General features: G+C 46.8%; 4 protein-coding genes across 9 annotated transcripts; 2 read left to right on the top strand and 2 right to left on the bottom strand.

Annotated features, from left to right (window-relative positions):
- The first annotated feature begins 510 nt into the window (after positions 1 to 510).
- On the top strand, positions 511 to 6,305 carry LOC111073477 (eukaryotic peptide chain release factor GTP-binding subunit ERF3A). Of its 5 annotated transcripts, none has more exons than XM_041594814.1 (8): positions 511 to 607; positions 735 to 1,371; positions 3,105 to 3,290; positions 3,364 to 4,133; positions 4,212 to 4,298; positions 4,361 to 4,537; positions 4,602 to 4,770; positions 4,841 to 6,305. In XM_041594814.1, exons 2-8 carry the CDS (start codon positions 936 to 938, stop codon positions 4,882 to 4,884), a joined length of 1,869 nt encoding a protein of 622 aa, XP_041450748.1. In that variant the 5' UTR covers positions 511 to 607; positions 735 to 935; the 3' UTR covers positions 4,885 to 6,305. The 5 variants fall into 5 exon arrangements, with proteins under 5 accessions (XP_041450748.1, XP_041450747.1, XP_041450749.1 ...); XM_041594813.1 differs by having other exon boundaries at positions 511 to 685; XM_041594815.1 differs by having other exon boundaries at positions 522 to 607; positions 704 to 1,371.
- Positions 6,306 to 7,747: 1,442 nt separating this feature from the next.
- LOC111073509 lies at positions 7,748 to 8,249 on the top strand. Its single transcript, XM_041594867.1, has 3 exons — positions 7,748 to 7,780; positions 7,838 to 7,972; positions 8,036 to 8,249. Exons 1-3 carry the CDS (start codon positions 7,772 to 7,774, stop codon positions 8,228 to 8,230), a joined length of 339 nt encoding a protein of 112 aa, XP_041450801.1. The 5' UTR covers positions 7,748 to 7,771; the 3' UTR covers positions 8,231 to 8,249.
- A 1,149-nt stretch (positions 8,250 to 9,398) lies between these two features.
- Positions 9,399 to 14,255, bottom strand: LOC111073508 (solute carrier organic anion transporter family member 74D). 2 transcript variants are annotated; one of them, XM_022365843.2, is made up of 8 exons: positions 14,038 to 14,255; positions 12,167 to 12,561; positions 11,867 to 12,111; positions 11,532 to 11,784; positions 10,967 to 11,454; positions 10,711 to 10,904; positions 9,943 to 10,643; positions 9,399 to 9,868 (listed from the first exon to the last, which is right to left on the bottom strand). In XM_022365843.2, exons 2-8 carry the CDS (start codon positions 12,384 to 12,386, stop codon positions 9,696 to 9,698), a joined length of 2,274 nt encoding a protein of 757 aa, XP_022221535.2. In that variant the 5' UTR covers positions 12,387 to 12,561; positions 14,038 to 14,255; the 3' UTR covers positions 9,399 to 9,695. The 2 variants fall into 2 exon arrangements, with proteins under 2 accessions (XP_022221535.2, XP_041450780.1); XM_041594846.1 differs by lacking the exon at positions 14,038 to 14,255 and adding an exon at positions 13,625 to 13,722.
- A 266-nt stretch (positions 14,256 to 14,521) lies between these two features.
- On the bottom strand, positions 14,522 to 16,492 carry LOC111073503 (V-type proton ATPase subunit S1). The gene is made up of 5 exons (XM_022365837.2): positions 16,307 to 16,492; positions 16,135 to 16,240; positions 15,822 to 16,074; positions 15,165 to 15,761; positions 14,522 to 15,089 (listed from the first exon to the last, which is right to left on the bottom strand). The coding sequence occupies exons 1-5, from the start codon at positions 16,399 to 16,401 to the stop codon at positions 14,878 to 14,880; spliced, it is 1,263 nt and encodes a 420-aa protein (XP_022221529.2). The 5' UTR covers positions 16,402 to 16,492; the 3' UTR covers positions 14,522 to 14,877.
- Positions 16,493 to 16,580: the final 88 nt, after the last annotated feature.

Here is a 16,580-nt window from a genome sequence, read left to right as displayed (position 1 = left end):
GCTACTTATCGGTGATATTTTTGGTCGATTTTTTTATTGGACAAGCGAACTAGCTAAAATATTTTTGTAGGATATCGAACTGTTTTTCAAGACAGAAAATACGTCCTTAGATTTGTTGTATGTCTTTACCCCCAAGTTTTTGTGCGAGAAGATGAATTTGACCACAGTATATAGATGTGCCAGTTCATACAACGAAAGTGGCGCAGCGTACGGTCCCAGGTCTTCGGCTCGGGACCGTCGGCGTTCGGCACGTTTTTAACAGCTGATGTAGCGATCTGAGCTGACCTGCCGCAACATAAATGAGGAATGGGCAGACTGGGGGAATAAATACAATATATAAAAATAAAATATGTTAATTGTTTGATTTATTTAAAATTGCACATTTACATATGCATATCCATATGCCATTCGACTATTGCACATCGATACAAAACAGTATCGATAACAATCAATCTTTGTTTCCATGCGTGGCGCTTCAAAAGTAAAATAATATTAAAAAACATTAAATTAAGAGGAATATATATTTAGTTGACAGTTCTTCCAGTTACACCTGCACACGACACAAGAGTCTCCAATCCAAACCGGTACACACGGCCTGCAGACAAAGGTTAGATTGCCAGAAAAGCTACCGTCAACAACAGACAGAGTGGCCTGGCTAGAACTATCGTGGCAGAAAGTTAATCAGGTTCTAACAAAACAACAGTTATTTTTAGTTATTTATTCTTGCTTTATAGTCTGGCTTGGGCCCCGCCCCCCGCCTCTGCAGCTCGCGAATCAACGAAAGGCGTGTGTTTTTGTGCCATTCATTCCCGACCCGACCGCGTGTGTGTGTGAGTGGACGCAGCGTGAAGAAGAAGCAGAAGTTGAAGGAGGGCGAAAGTGTGTCGCGTGAAAAAAGTGCGAGATATTTTTGGGCATAATTGAAAGCAGGAACCATGGCCGCTCAAGAGAACTCGGATGTTTCCACAAAATTCTCCACGCTGAACGTGAACGCAGTGGAGTTCGTGCCGAGCTTCAGCTACGGTGGTCCTGCCAGCACAGCGGCTGTGGTATCGGCGCAAGCAGAGGGAGAAGCGCCGCCGCCAGCGGACACCCAGCCACCTGGAGCAGGGTCGGGATCAGCCACACCAGCCACAACTCCGGACTCCACCGGCAGCGGGGGATCAACAAATGCCTTGGTAACGGCCGCCGGAGCAGCAGTGGCAGCAGCAGCAGCAGCAGTGGGACCTGCGGAGACACAAGCGGGATCCTTGTCGGCCGCCGCCTCCAACTCAGCCTCGCCCGCACCGGGTTCGCCGGCTACCACGCCTTCGACGGCGGCAGCGGGGCCAATTGAGAACGTCAGCGCGTCGGACAAAGTTGCAAACAATGGTAAATAGCCTAAGAGTATCCCCCGGGAGGTGGAGGTGGTGGGGTCGGTCGGCAGCAGCAGCAGCTTTCTAACTGCTTTGGCGCATTGAACTTTTCCTCTGTGACGTCACATTGACGCCTGCATTTGTGTACATGTAACAAAGACAAGTCGCTAGGCCATTGTTGTTGCCCGAGTTCACCTGCCTCCCCCAACCACCCGGCATTGCCGTCAATCGTCAATAAAGAAAAGGAAAAGTCTGCAATTGCTAGGTTATTATCGCCTCCAAAACATAACCTCAATGTGCGGTGTGCATCGTCGGCAAATCGTGACAATACAATCGCATGTGTTGCTTTGGCTGTGTGTGATATTTGTAATTCAACAACTGTGAACCGCAATTTTCATGCATAGAAACAGTTGTTAGTCGCGGCAGGCATTTTCTTTGGACCACCGCTTTTCACGCCGTCGTGTCGCCGCCGCCAGTGAAGTCTCACATTCTCAGAGATGAGAAAATGATTTGACCGTGACTAATCGCATATCTGGAATAGCAGATTGTGAAGCACTGTTTACCCAAGCAAAATATTTCAAGTGCTGGGATAATAATAATCAGTTCCAATTGGGAAAACAGTCAACAAATTTAAATAGAACCGTTCGCTTTCAGTGAAATTCAACTACTTTCAAAATCTAATCTGACAAAGTCACAGTTCGCAGTAACAGGATGTTAGGTATGGATCACAGCACAGCCGCTGCTCATCTCTATCCACCTTTCACATTTGAATTTCACCCGGCGACGCTGACACCAGCAGCTGTTCCACACTTTTGCCATTCACTTGGTGCCATTTTTACGCCTGTTACGTTTTGTGCATGCGTTTATTTGGCTCTTTGCCTCACACGCTCACCAACACACACGCAAACGCACATACAAACACACACGTGTTTAGCCATGTCTCTTGTGTTTTGACACGTTTACGTGCAGCTTTTGCTTCCAAGCTGCTTCGTTCGGTGCGTGGAACGGCTGCTAATGTTGCTTCGCCTTCCACGTTATCGCTGTGGCGACTGTTTCGGCCTGAATGGGGCACTTATTGCAGCTCCTCTGCGGTTGAAACCGCTTTGAACTTGATTTCAGTGCGGCAGTCACACTGTAGAGAGCGGACCGAACGCGTACTGGTAGTGCCTGCCTGTTGACTCTTACACTTCGCCGCGATCAGAAGCCACGCGACAAAATTACTCACCTTTTGGGCAACAGTTTGTTTTCTCTGATGTAATAATGATTAATCAGAACGGCGGTGCCACCGAGAGTACTATCTCCAAGAAAAATTCGAAGAAAAGTTAGTAACTATGGAGACGGAAAGAGACATCCGGATCCAGCTTAAAATCATCTCCTAGTGAAATCCAAAACGCGTCCAGCTTCAACTGAAAGCAAGTAAAATGTATCCTGGCCCCCTATCAACTTCTTGAAACTGACTTGGATCACAAGCGAACCTTGCATTTAGCACTATGCGACACGTGACTCATCTGTTTGCCGAGCGATTAGCATGTCTCTCTCTCTGTATGCTTAACCCGACAATTACATGAAAAAGTCGTCCCATTATATTAGCTTAACCTTCGATCAAAAGTTGAGAACCAGAATATCCATGGAATATTCCATGCGATTACAATTAAAATCCACCACACACATATACAAATATACAAAATTCCTTCGTTTAAATCTGCAATATCATTTTCTGATCATAAACGATGTTTTCTCTTTAATTAGAAACCGATCCCGCTGATAGCTGGGATGTGGAAGACGATACAGTCATAACTCCTGAAGACGAAGAGGCCGAGGATGAGTTCTTGGAGGGCGAGGCCACGCCAAAGGTGTCCAAAAAGAAGATCGTGAAGGTCGAGGAGAACAGAAGCAAGCGGGAGCATGTGAACGTAGTGTTCATTGGCCATGTTGGTAAGTGGATACTTGCGGATTTACTTGTGTAAAATCTCCTGCTAACATTACTCGTTTCTTGTCCCATGAATAGATGCTGGCAAATCAACAATTGGCGGACAGATCATGTCGCTCACAGGGATGGTGGACAAGCGGACGCTGGAGAAGTACGAGCGTGAGGCACGTGAAAAGTCGCGAGAGAGCTGGTACCTCTCCTGGGCGCTGGACACAAACCAAGAGGAGCGCGACAAGGGCAAGACCGTGGAGGTGGGGCGAGCGTTCTTCGAAACGGACCGCAAGCACTTCACCATCCTCGACGCCCCAGGCCACAAGAGCTTTGTGCCGAACATGATTGGCGGAGCGGCACAGGCAGATCTGGCTGTTCTGGTCATATCGGCGAGAAAGGGTGAATTCGAAACGGGATTCGATCGAGGCGGACAGACCCGGGAGCACGCCATGTTGGCCAAGACAGCGGGCGTTAAGCATCTGGTCGTGCTGGTCAACAAAATGGACGATCCAACAGTCAATTGGGATCAGACGCGTTACAACGAATGCAAAGACAAGATACTACCATACCTCAAGAAGCTGGGCTTCAATCCAGCCAAGGATCTTACCTTTATGCCTTGCTCCGGTCTCAGCGGCTACGGCCTAAAGGATCAAATTCCAGAGTCCATCTGCCCATGGTACAGAGGGCCCGCGTTCATCCCATTCATCGATGAACTGCCCTCACTCAATCGCAAGTCTGACGGGCCCTTCATCATGCCCATTGTCGATAAATACAAGGATATGGGAACAGTCGTAATGGGAAAAGTGGAATCCGGAATGGCGCGCAAGGGTCAAAACTTGCTGGTGATGCCCAACAGGGTATGTTATCCTCGACTCCATTCTCAACTATAGCCTCGATTTTAATTCAATTTTCCAATCACTCACTATTTTCTTCAGACACAAGTGGCCGTAGATCAACTGTTCTCCGACGACTTTGAAGTCACATCTGTTGGTCCCGGCGAGAATGTCAAGATCAAGCTGAAAGTGAGTGTTTAGCCTTACCAGATTTGAATATAAATTCATGTGATTTGTGTTTGTGTTTGTAGGGCATTGAGGAAGAGGATGTCTCGCCTGGCTTTGTACTCTGCGATGCCACTAATCCCATCAAGACGGGAAAAATCTTCGATGCTCAGGTCGTTATATTAGAACATAAATCAATTATCTGTGCGGGTTATTCGGCCGTCATGCACATACACTGCGCTGCCGAAGAGGTCACAGTAAAGGTGCGTTCTCTTTATATCTGTTATTATAAAATTCATACTCTATTTTGTGCATTTGTTTCCATAGGCCCTCATCTGTTTGGTTGACAAAAAGTCTGGTGACAAATCAAAAACACGTCCACGGTTCGTTAAGCAGGATCAGGTTGCAATTATGCGAATCGAATGCTCCGGAATGATTTGCCTTGAACAGTTTAAGCTCTTCCCACAAATGGGTCGTTTCACGCTAAGAGATGAAAGTGAGTTTTAGCAGCGACAAAAATGTTGAAATATCTGGTATATATGCTTTCTTTTTTTTTTGTTTTGCAGACAAAACCATTGCCATTGGTAAGGTACTGAAGGTGGTCGAATAAATTGAGCCAAGCTACATTCTAGCGCCCGCCTTTCACTGCGACTTTGAGAATAGCCTTGCACGCCACGACGAGAGACAACAGCAACAACAACAACGCCACGCTTTCTTCATATTTTACAAAACGAAAAAAAACCCAGGCAGTTACACCCTCATACACCACATACCGTTCTTTTACGTTTACCAGCAATAGCAATTGATTATACATTGATTAGAGGAAGTTTATATATAGCAAACGACATGAATCGCTGAATCGGATGCGCGTTCCCAGAGCCCGGAGAACGGGCAAACGGAAAGTTCGTTTACAAAACCGAAAAGACATTCAGCTGGGACTGGGACAGGCTGAGAGATCGAAACGGAAATGCATTATATACGAAAACATAAACTATATTATGTGCAACTAAAAGAAAATCGGTAGCAAGACCATTTGCGAAACAAGATGTACTATTTATATATATACACAACAAAAAAACACATACATATATATGCATATATATATATAAAGCGTATACACAGAACAGTATATATATATGTATGCGAAGCGGGAGAGACATGCCGATGCCGATGATGATAATTGATTACGTATGATAACACGCATAAAATAGGTTCTTATTACAATTTGCGTTTGTTAAGGCCCACAACACTCAGCGTACGAGTAGCCGCCGTCGTTTTATTTTTATTTTTGGTCTATTACTTTTGTATAAACTGTAAGCATTATATAACACGTACACGTACATGCCTAAATCACGCGCGCAAGTCGTGACATTTTTTAAAAACTAAAAAAAAAAACTAAAAGCTGCAAGCTACCCAATTTTTATATTTATACAAGCGAAAAGTAAGAAATATATCCGAACCGGTCTCCGTCACGCCACGGTTCCCCAATAGATTTCCCCCATACCACACCGCCCCCCTCCATAGATTTTCCTTTTGTATGAGCCTTTAAATTGCAAATATGTTAAATAATTCCGGCTAAATCGATTACGATTATTTACCCATCTTCTATTTTTTTTACAAATACATATATTATATAACTAAAGGCTTTAATTTAAGTTTAAGCCCCAAAAGGATCTTTGAAAAAAGTTAGCTTGATTCGTAAGCTCAAAATGATAGATTGTTTGAAATCATTAAACTAAAACAAAACAAACAAAACACGAAACAGAAATCGAAACTGTACGGGTGAACATTATCCATTACGTAAAAATGTAATTGTTAATTTTATATTACTTACTTTATATTCTATTCACTTAAAAGCCAATCCCCATATTTGTTTTGCTACCACAAACGAATTTGATTTGATTTTTTTATAATTTAGTTAATTGAAGAAATCGTGCAAAAACCACACGAACCAATACGAAAAACCCCAATTATGAAGGAACAAAATAAAAACGCCTTTTTGCTATCAAGCAGAAACAAAAAACACAAACACAAACCAGATTTTCATTTCGGTTGTCATTGCATTTAATTTACCTATGATTTTAGCTATAATTTGTCATCCATAAAAGGACCAGGACCAAGGCGGTTTCAAAAAAGAATATTCACACATTGTTCAGAGTTTTGTTCTCGCTCCTCGTTTTGTCTAAACTAACTTATGCCCTGCCCCCAGAGTTCCCACGCCTTTGTTAACAGAATAAAAGTTGAAATCAAAAGTTGTTGCCACTGAAACATAAACAAAAACAAGTAAATGATTAATAAATTTATATAAAATAATAATATCATTAAAAAACAGTCGTTGAACAGTCGCCCCTTTGTCTAAGTTAATCCAATTAACTGAGAAATATTTAACTTCGAGAGCATAATCGTACTTAACGGAATGGGAATAAACCAAAACCTGCTTTTAACGCTTTCCACAGCCTCCTCCTATGAATCGAATCGACAAAATCGAGAGGGATATTTAATTAATTATATACATAAATAATACAATAAGTGCGATATAATTGTTGACCACGCGAGAACTTATTTAAAAATGTTTCACACAACAAACACACACACACATATAGAAGACAGCCAGCCACTAAGAACGGAGGGAGGGTCGAACACTACATAAGTAAGGGAATAGAAGCGATCGAAATAATAGAATTATATAGACAAAACGGGAATATTTATACAGAAAACGAAACTCAAATGTATTATTATTATACAAAATACATACGTATGAAATGAAAACAAAACAAACAAAAAAAAAAACAACCGCATACATTTGAACATTTTTTATCAATAAAACGTGAACAAAAAATTAAAGCAAAAAAAAGATGAAAAAAAACCAAGCGAACCAAAAATTAAAGGAGTCTTTATTTTGAGAACTTGAACTGATTATTGTGGGTGCGCCTAAGCGCAGGATATACATATGTCCCTATACTCCCAAAGGCGGGAAATCCTTCCAAAGTCTCGCATCCTTTCCACTGGAACACTGGAAAAGCTTTTGGATTTGTTTGAACCCCATTTGACGGAGACTAAAAGGACCTAAAGCAGCCACAATTGATGTAACGACATATCTCCGGGCGACATAGCTCCTGCCACACATTTTTCAGCAGGAGATATGTCGCTAGGGCCTGCCATGAGATATGTCGCTATGCCCTAATCGGGAATCGTGCTGGAAATATTTTGCAAAACGAAATCAACATATTTCCGGCTAAAATGTAAACACAGCAATCCATGCCCGACGAAATCCCAGTTGTCGAATTCTGATTCGTTTGAGACTACTGAAAATATTTCAGTAGTTCCCTGGACGGCAGCCAGGGAACACAAAAACCCAAAATTCTAAATTAAAATAAAAACAGTTTTCAGTTTTCTGTTTCGGAGTAATTTTAAGTGAAAAGTGAAAATAGTTAATTAGTTTTTAAGTTTAACGTTTTTTTTTTTAAATATTTTTTACAAAAGCAAAAAAAAAAGGAATGCAAGTTGTAAGCCTGATTTGAGTGTGTTTTAAATAGTTTTCCTTTTACGAATTTCACTGCCAGCCGCGGAGTTCCAAAAGGAGTCACGTCTGCACAAAGGGTTACATAAATGTACGTCGATTGAACACTACACAACAAGAACAAGAACAAGAACAAGAGAACAAGAGAACAAGAACAACGACATTGGCGACATTGGTGGTAATTATTCAGTTTCGGTCACCGCGGGAAAGCAGTTTCTCATTTTCCAGCTTTTATTTATAGGATAGAGCAGAGATACAGCGGGAGATACAGCGGGATATGCAGCGGGATACACAGCGATGGACAGAGATGCACAGATACACGGGTGTGTGGATTAGGCCTACTGGGGATACCACGTTAAAAAAAACGCGCCTAGAACTATACCACATGCTGGTGGTGTGGAAATCAGTTCATTCAACTGTTCAAACTTTTAATTAAGAATTATTTTTATTGCCAATCGAGAGTTTATTTATTTTTTATGGGGGGATGGGCTGACAGCTCTTGTCAAATACATTGCCAGACTATTGGACAGAGAGCTGGCTTGGATTTACATGTCAGTGGTGCGACGAATGGAGTATACAGAATACCACTGTATGAAGTCTGTGTGTTGGCTAGCTATGGAAAAATATAATTACAATATTCTGGGGACAAAAGTCAGCTGCTGACTCTGCTACGGATCATGTACAGTCTTAGGGACACCAAAAAGCGACACTCTAAGCCTTTGCTTCGATATTTCGGATATTCAAACTGTTTTGCTTTAGGGTTCTAGGGTAAACTGACAATATTGACTAGGGACATCGGGAATGCCACACACAGAGGCTTCTTGGGAGCCACATAAATTGATGAATATTATTTTATCACAGTGGCCTTTGCATTGAAAATCCTTAGAAACAAACAAAAACTCTGATGAAGCCATGACACCATCATGAACGTGTGCATCATGTCAAAGGGTTGGAAAGGGGGATATGGCCCTACTGGTCCACAGTGTCAACGTGCTGGCCAACGTGCTGGCCGCACGCAGCCCTTCGAACGAGCAGCCGCCACGCGCCGTAGAGGTGGAGTACACGGATCCTCACTGCAGCGTCAAGCAGGAGAACTTCGATGGTGAGCCAATTCCTGAGTTTGGCACCCAAAACGGGTCAATCACCGACGCCGACCTGGGCCCAACTAATATTATTTGTTCATTCGTTCTAGTGTAAAATAAAGCTGTCACACTTCTATGCCTGCTGATCTTCCAAGTATTGTTTGACAAAGGATTTGATCGCACTTGAATGCGAGTATTGTGTTTGGTGTGAGACCCCTAAAAGGGCTCACAGGTGGTGGCTGATTCGCTCTACGCAAACCAGCAGTGGGCCAGCAGGTGGGCAGGGGCTAAAAGGAGCAGAGCAATCGAGAAGATTGAAGTTCGAGCAGTTCCTCCATACTGGCGCCTCAACGCTTGCTTTAGGCATATCGCTGTACAGTGTTGGACCTTCCCACCTTTCGCTGCCTGGCGGCACTCCGGCTCCAATCAGCTTCCCCTGCGTCGTTGCCTTGCCAAATATTAATTGTCTACTCGCATGGAGATTCCACATATACAATTATAAATTCATTTTGATTTATTATAAAGCTATTCATGGTTTGTGTGTTGTGTTCCTTAAATGAGTAGTAAAAAAACATGACAAAATTAAACACGGAAATAAACAAAAAATGGAAAATGGATAATATCCTAGGCAGCGGGACAGCGGGACAGCGGGACAGCGGGAGGTTTGCTTGTACATATGTATGGCTGTGGAATTATTGGCATCTTCCCTCCAGCGATACTTACACACTAAACAAAATTCCTTTGCCCCCCTTCGTTGTCTCGCCTGTCCTATGGGGCATTCGGTTCCTTAGCATTGAGTATCACGCATTGGTTCTGGCCTTAGTATTGCTCTTCTCGGATCTTCTCGGCTTTCTTGGCCAGCAGCGGAGTGATGGGCTGATCCTTCCTGTTGGCTCGCTCCAGCTGCTTGGCCTCCTTGTCGCCATAGATGTCCAGATCCCGGCCGTAGTACCACACCAGGTAATCGAAGAACATCCCAAAGAAGGTGAGCACTAGCCAAAGGGGGAGAAGGAGACAGATGCGGGCATTAGAATTGGTTTGGAGGGGGCCCATGGGCACATCTTACAGCAGGACAGGAAGTTGATGGAGTAGCGGAAGCGCTGCTGGTCGTACAGCTGACAATTGCCTTTGCCATTGCAGGTCTGCGTCCACACCAGGCACGTGGAGTCGATGAGGCGACCGAATATAATCGGACCCGGAATCAGGGCGAACATGCTGATCATCATGAGGGCCAAGCCCTGGGCAAAGGACTTGTCGCCCGCCTCCACGGCACGGTAGTTGACCAGCACATTGCCCACGCGGCCGGAGGAGCCGAACCAATTGATAACCATCGAGGTGATGGAGAACACCCAGAAGCTCCAGTTGCAGCCCTCCATGCAGATGCCCGGCCGTATGACCTCCTCCTCGGGCTGGGAGCGACGCACTCGCGAGATCAGCTCATCCCCCAATTCATTCTCGTCGTTGAGCAGCGGCAGCGGCACGCCGCTGAGCGTGTAGTCTGTGGCTGTGTAGTCTGTGGCTGCATCCAGTTCTGGTTGAGGTGTCGGCTCCAGCAGCTTCAGCAGCCTCTCAGCTGCATCGGGCTGCAGTACGCCAGCTGCCGCCAGGCAACTGCAGTTCTCGTACAGCTTCGACTCGGCATTGTAGCTCTGACAGCCCGCATGGCAGGCGGAGAAGTAGGTGGTGTCGGTGGGCTCGTGGCAGACGGGCGTGTAGCTCATGCCACTGCAGGAGCAGTTCGAGTTGCAGGCACTGGTCAGGTTGAGTCTGTCGCGCGGGAAAAAACTTCATAAAGTTAAAGATGGTAACGGAATAAAGGACTGCGGAAGCTTACCCGCCCACATGAGCCATCGAAAAGGTGTCTGGGCAGTAGAGGAAGGCGTAGGAGATCTGACCCATTATGTAGACACAGCCCACGATCACATTCCACATGAGCACCTTGCTGACAGCCGGCTTCTTCTTGGACAGCACGAAGCCGGAGCCAATGAGGCCCACGACCATGCCCAGAATGGACACAGGACCCACCACCTGAAAAGAGCAAGCGGACAATTATCCTGGGACTGAGTTGAGACGGACAGCAATCGACTCACAATGGTGGCGCTCTGCGAGTTCTTGTGGAACTGCACCTCCATGTACTTGGTGAGGAAGGTCATGAAGCCAGAGGCGCCGAGTATGTAGAAGACGCCGGAGGTGATGTTGAAGATCAGCAATTTGTTGCGCAGCAAGCGCATCAGGGCACGGGGAAAGTCCTTCAGCTTGGGCAGATCCGCATTGGCACCGGCGCCGGCGCCAATGTTGTCGAGGGCGGCATTCGAGGAGAAGCGACTGCTCAGCGAGAGATTCTCCTCGCGCTTGAGCTCCTCGTGGCGCATGGCCAGCGGCTGGTGGGAGTTGTGCTTGAGTGTGTCGCGTGCCTTCGGCAGCTGCTTGGGAAAGAGTCCAATCAGGCCGGAGAAGAGACACATCAGCGTGCCGAGGATGACCCAGCCCAGCCACCAGGCGCCCAGCCAACGCGGATCCTTGCTGTCGATCAGCGGCGTCTTCGATGGGTCAATGAAGGTGTTCAGCGAAATGTAACCTAGGGGGGAGGGATGGAAGGGAGCAGGAAGTCAGCTGTCAGGCTGTGGGCTCCGTTGGGGGCTGAAGTTTACGCACCAAAGAGGAAGCCAACGACTGGGCCAATCATTCGCAGGGACATGGCCACCGCCAGCATCAGCGGAGTGTTTGTCTTCTTGGTGTTGTCGTCCAGATAGGTCTGGCCCAGCGAGTAGTACAGGGTGTTGCCCACGCCCAGCACAAACTGCGAGAGAAAGATCAGGACGAGGGGCACATAGGTGAAGAGATCATCGCAGCCCTCCTCCTTCTGGCCAACGCCACACAGCTGCGCACTCTGCGATGAGGTGACATTCTGCATAGAAATAGAATATAGATATAGGGAGAGTGAGAGTGAGAGAGAGTGGGAGTGGGAGGTGGGTGTGGTGTGCACTCACTGGCAGTGAGGGAATACCCGCTGCAGAGGTGCCATTCGTGAGGCTATCCTGATACTCCTTGGTGAACTGCAGGACATCGTGGCCAGCGCCATAGATGAAGTGCGGCAGAACGAGAATGTAGCAGGACAAGCCACAGAAGACAATGCCCCAGGCGATCCAGCGCGGACGATTGCGCTGTCCGCCAATGTACGACAGGATGAGCGACAGCATGATCTGTGAGATCTCGTTGCCACTGAGAATGATGCCTGCAAAACTGAGCATTAAGTGTGCAAGCTGGAAGGAGGTTTGCGATGCTCTCACCTGTGGTCTGGCTGGGTATCTTGAAGCGTTTCTCGAGCGTGGTCAGTGTGACAATGAAGTACATGTAGGACATGGCCTGGATGGTGCCCAGCAGTCCGTAGACACCCATGAACATCTTGGTGGTGGCATATTTCTGCAGCCAGGCCGGATGCCAGTTGGCCATGCCGCACAGGTAGTGGCCCGGTGGGGGCGCTGAGCCCCGTCGTCGCACTTCCGTCATCGCCGTGCCACCCTCTGTTCGCCTCTGTCTGTCTTCTGTTTGTCTGCCTGTCAGCTTCTGGGGGTGGTGTGGGGGATGCGTCTGTCTTGTCCGAGCCGTGCTGCTCAATAAACCATTGAACGCGCGCAGATAAGATTGTGTGCCGTACCAGACAGGCGGACAGGAGTGGATGCCGCTGCAATCAACACAGACACAGAAGAAGGGTTTGTAAATCACCGATGCACTGCAAATTCCTTGCTTGATTCGTGTTCCCCGCCAGCTGGAAATAGTCCGGGTAAGCGTGACTCTTGGAAAGCGGATCCGTAAACATTCGTTTAGGGCATATAAAGGCTAAATTTAATTGTCCCGATAGGGAAATTCGGCGTATCGATTAACTAACCAGCGATAATGGCATGGCACCTACTCAAGATCACATTAGGTCTGGACTGGGCCTAGGCCTGGGCACTGGCTGCCGATTAGATTGGGCCATATTAAATTTGGTATCTATATGGCTGGGGGGGTGCTGTGCTCTGGTGCTCTGTGCTCTAAGGTGCTCTGATATTTTTTGCTATTTTTACCGCATAACGATGACCGCCCCAGCACTCGTCTGGCGGTCATAGGCACAGGCATAGGGATGCCTGCCTTTCGATTGATCAAATCACTCCCTTGGGCAGGTTATAGTTACGCGTATCGCTAATGATATCTTATCGGAGGTTGTGGTCTGATCAACAGGTGATGTTCGGTGGAACTAAGTGCGGAATAATCACAGTGACAACACGATTGGCTTCACGGAATCTTCCTAATCCCAAGGCAATTACAGGTTCAACGTGAAGGAACTCTTGGGCATGCACTTCCTGCTGTTACAGGTATTTGCTGTAGCACCTGCACCACCTGCTCACAGGTCCAATAAATTCCCCAGCTATATTTCGATTGCTAGTGCCCCAATTTCGGTTAACTCAGATGTTATGCTGATACTATATATCAGTAAGTAAAACACTTCCTAATCAGCTTGGGCAATGGCGTTCGTTTTGGTCAGGGACTGCACTGAAATGAAATCAGTTTAATGAACTCAGACTGCACAGAATTCCACTCAATTGTACTTGAAATAAATTTACAAAATTATTTGCCGCTACATCGGTCTTTTTCCTCATTTTCAGTGTTCAGTGATTGATTTATTTACAAGTGTGGAACAGACATAGATCACTTGATATGCGCATGGCAGGTATGCCAGTGGTATCTCTACCATAGACTATAATTACCCAGGGCACAGTCGAATTTTTCTTTATCAAACGTTTTGATGCTAAGTGTCCAGTTAGGTGATTCATTACAAGACAAAACACAAATCACATTTTTTTTTGGAGGGGTTCCTGCTATTGTGAGTCAGTTAAAACAATTTCAGGGCTCTTCAGCAAATAATTTGGGCACAAGGAAATATTTTTCAAGCACATTTGGAATTTAATTTAATTTAATTATCTTTTTGCAGAAATAACTGCCTGCCGCTTGCCACTTGTTGTCACTTTATTAAGGATATATGCACACACACAAATATGTATATGTACGAGTATATATCCCTGCCGCATGCCGAGCTACCCCAATGTCAATCACCGGCTGTGGGGGCTGCCCACAATCGCAATGCCAGACAGGTGCACGTAAATAGTACGATTATACGTACTTTTTGCCTGAGTAGTTTAGTCGATTTCCTATATTATTCGCACATTTGTTGTACAATAATCTTATCGTTGAGCACTTGAACGATTAATTTAATTTGCCGCCGCTCGAGTTCCTTTTCGCAGGAACGGCGTTCAGTCCCGCTAGCGCGAAACACTAAAGATGGCTGGGTGGGGTGGTTTGTGTATAAAGACGAGGACCGAGCGACCCGTTCAACGTTGTGGCGCGAATCAGACTGAAAATTGAAAAATTTTAAATTGTCCGCTGGCCGGGACGGGCCGGGCCGGGCCGCGGCTGCCTTGTCGCAGTCAATCGAAGCCCGATAAAGCATTATCAAAGCTATAAAATAAAGCGGCCGCGCTGCGAGTAAATAGTTCCAGTCCATCTACCCCACGCCACATGGCTGGCCCCACGTGCAAATATGATTTAGGTTGTTTCTCCAAAAAAAACAAAAACAAAAACAAACCCAAACTTGACATTATCATTTTTTGTTGTTGTCTTTGTCTTTCGGCAGGCTGCTTCTCCTTCGCACTTTCTTGTGGAGACTTTTGGCGGGTGGCCTGTGGCCCATAGCAATAACAATGACAATAGAAAACTACGGCACAATAACAGAACGCGACAATGACATTATTATTAGTATTACGATCCACTGACCAGTGTCGCTCCCCCCTCCGCCACCCACACAATGGCGATGCCCCGCACTATGATTAGATTTGTAAGCAAGTGAATTAGGCAGAATCTGTGTGTGTGTGTGTGTGTAGAGTGGAGAGTGTGTGCAGAGTGTAGTGTGTGGAGAGCATAGAATGTGCAGCCGAGGGGCGCCACCACAGTACCCGGAGTCCGTCTAGGAGTCCGTTTTGATGTGCAGATCCGGATCGTTGACATTCTGCACGAACCTATTGCGGCCAATGTCCCAGAGCATAATCAGACCCACGCACAGCACAAAGAACAGGATGCCCAGCGTGAAGATGCTCTGCGAGAGCACCGCACTGATGTATATGTCGCAGTGCCAGCAGGGCTTCGGCACGTAGTCCGGATTGAAGCCCGAGTCAGATGCTGCAAAGAGAAATCAAATGATTACAATGGGTACAAGCCAAGCCCAAGCCCAAGCCTTGAGCCTTGAGCACCCACCCGTGAGCATAACATCCAGGTGAAAGGAGTAGAGTGTCAGGCGCCAGCCTTCGTCCGAGTAGGCGGTAATGGACTGACAGCACAGACTGTGCCCGAAGCTGAAGAATATCATGTCCCGCGGATAGTACGTCGTGTTGCTGTTGAACACAATGCGTGTGATGAGCCAGCTGCCGCCCACTGGCAGGATCTCCATCATTAGGTAGCCCATGTGGGTGTTCATGACAACGACGAAGCCCTTCTTCACCGTCTGCACACCCACCAGACCCATCTGCAGGCTGTCGTTGCCCGTTCTCAGCCGGACGTAGGTGCGATTGTAGCGCACCTCGTGGCCCACCTTCATCTCCATGGCCTGGATGATCTTCTGCACGCCGACAATGGCCAGCTCGTGCCGCAGAATGGTGAGGTTCGTGGGATCGGCCCTCAGGCCAACATCCCCCGTAAAGATGACATTCGAGCCCTCCGTGTGGCTGTGCCGCTTGCCGGACATGCTGTAGAACCGACGACGCCTCAGAGCTCGGTATTCCTCCTCCAGGGCCGTGTAGATGTGGATGACGCGGCAGCCCTTGAGCACCTCCAGCACGGCGGCTATTGTGGCATCTGCGAAGCAATCAACCGGACATTATCAGCCATTAGCCGTCACCCACAACCCGTACGCACCATGAGCCGTCAGACTGCGATCCCCGAAGTTAAAGCCGTGTATCTGGCCGATCTCGCAGCGAATCTCCTGCCCCAAATCAATCTCTGAGCCATCCATGGGCAGCGTGTGCCACACCAGACCGGGACTAACCGCTCCGCGACTGATGTGGTCCAAGGCTCGCAGCGGCTTCTCCACCTGACTGTAGTACCGCACGGGCAGTATCTGGCTCATTTGCGGAAAGCACGAGGGGCAGTTGATATCCTTGGCAGTCAGCTGTGGGAATCAGTTGCAGACTTAGCCTTAAAATCTGTGCATTAATGTGAAGAGTTTTACCTCCGATGCCAAGTAGACAACAATCATGTATTCCCTTTGGATCGGCCTCAGCATCCTGACCAAGTCGAAGGTTTTCATGTATTGAAAGATGCTCTGTGGCTGGGGCCTGCACGGGGAGAGAGGAGTTTCCAGCAGCCATTCCAGTACGGCTGTGTGTTTGTGGAGCACTCACGTATCTATGCCCCATATCAGCATGGGCGGCGAACTGGGCGTATTGATGGCCCAGACGAACTTCATAATCAGCAGCAGACTCCACCAGGGATGCATTTTGATAGCTAAATTAAATTAAGTTCTTCAATTTCTAATGCAAAGAATTTCTTTTGGGGTATTGGGAAGCTATGTGCAAGGCCTGCTTGGTTTTCTTTCAAATAAAAATGAAGCATATCAACAAGAGTACTTTGGTTTCAGACATCATAGCTCAAATAAGAGCTTTTAACCTCTTCCAA

The sequence above is a fragment of the Drosophila obscura genome, unplaced genomic scaffold (genome assembly GCF_018151105.1).
Source record: "Drosophila obscura isolate BZ-5 IFL unplaced genomic scaffold, ASM1815110v1 contig_37, whole genome shotgun sequence".
Classification (NCBI taxonomy): domain Eukaryota; kingdom Metazoa; phylum Arthropoda; class Insecta; order Diptera; family Drosophilidae; genus Drosophila; species Drosophila obscura.
Note: the sequence above shows the minus strand (reverse complement) of the source record. Positions and strands in the feature narration are given on the sequence as shown.

Excerpts from the sequence above, each read along its gene's own strand:
- LOC111073477 (XM_041594814.1), top strand. The coding sequence starts at position 936 with ATGGCCGCTCAAGAGAACTCGGATGTTTCCACAAAATTCTCCACGCTG. Across the intron at positions 1,372-3,104 it reads GGACAAAGTTGCAAACAATG|AAACCGATCCCGCTGATAGC; the intron begins GTAAATAGCCTA and ends CTCTTTAATTAG. Across the intron at positions 4,538-4,601 it reads CCGAAGAGGTCACAGTAAAG|GCCCTCATCTGTTTGGTTGA; the intron begins GTGCGTTCTCTT and ends TTGTTTCCATAG.
- LOC111073509 (XM_041594867.1), top strand. Across the intron at positions 7,973-8,035 it reads CGACATTGGCGACATTGGTG|GATAGAGCAGAGATACAGCG; the intron begins GTAATTATTCAG and ends TTTTATTTATAG.
- LOC111073508 (XM_022365843.2), bottom strand. The coding sequence starts at position 12,386 with ATGACGGAAGTGCGACGACGGGGCTCAGCGCCCCCACCGGGCCACTAC. Across the intron at positions 10,905-10,966 it reads ACTCGCAGAGCGCCACCATT|GTGGTGGGTCCTGTGTCCAT; the intron begins GTGAGTCGATTG and ends TGCTCTTTTCAG. Across the intron at positions 9,869-9,942 it reads CATCAACTTCCTGTCCTGCT|TGCTCACCTTCTTTGGGATG; the intron begins GTAAGATGTGCC and ends CCCTTTGGCTAG.
- LOC111073503 (XM_022365837.2), bottom strand. The coding sequence starts at position 16,401 with ATGCATCCCTGGTGGAGTCTGCTGCTGATTATGAAGTTCGTCTGGGCC. Across the intron at positions 16,075-16,134 it reads TTGTCTACTTGGCATCGGAG|CTGACTGCCAAGGATATCAA; the intron begins GTAAAACTCTTC and ends TGATTCCCACAG. Across the intron at positions 15,090-15,164 it reads CCTGGATGTTATGCTCACGG|CATCTGACTCGGGCTTCAAT; the intron begins GTGGGTGCTCAA and ends TTCTCTTTGCAG.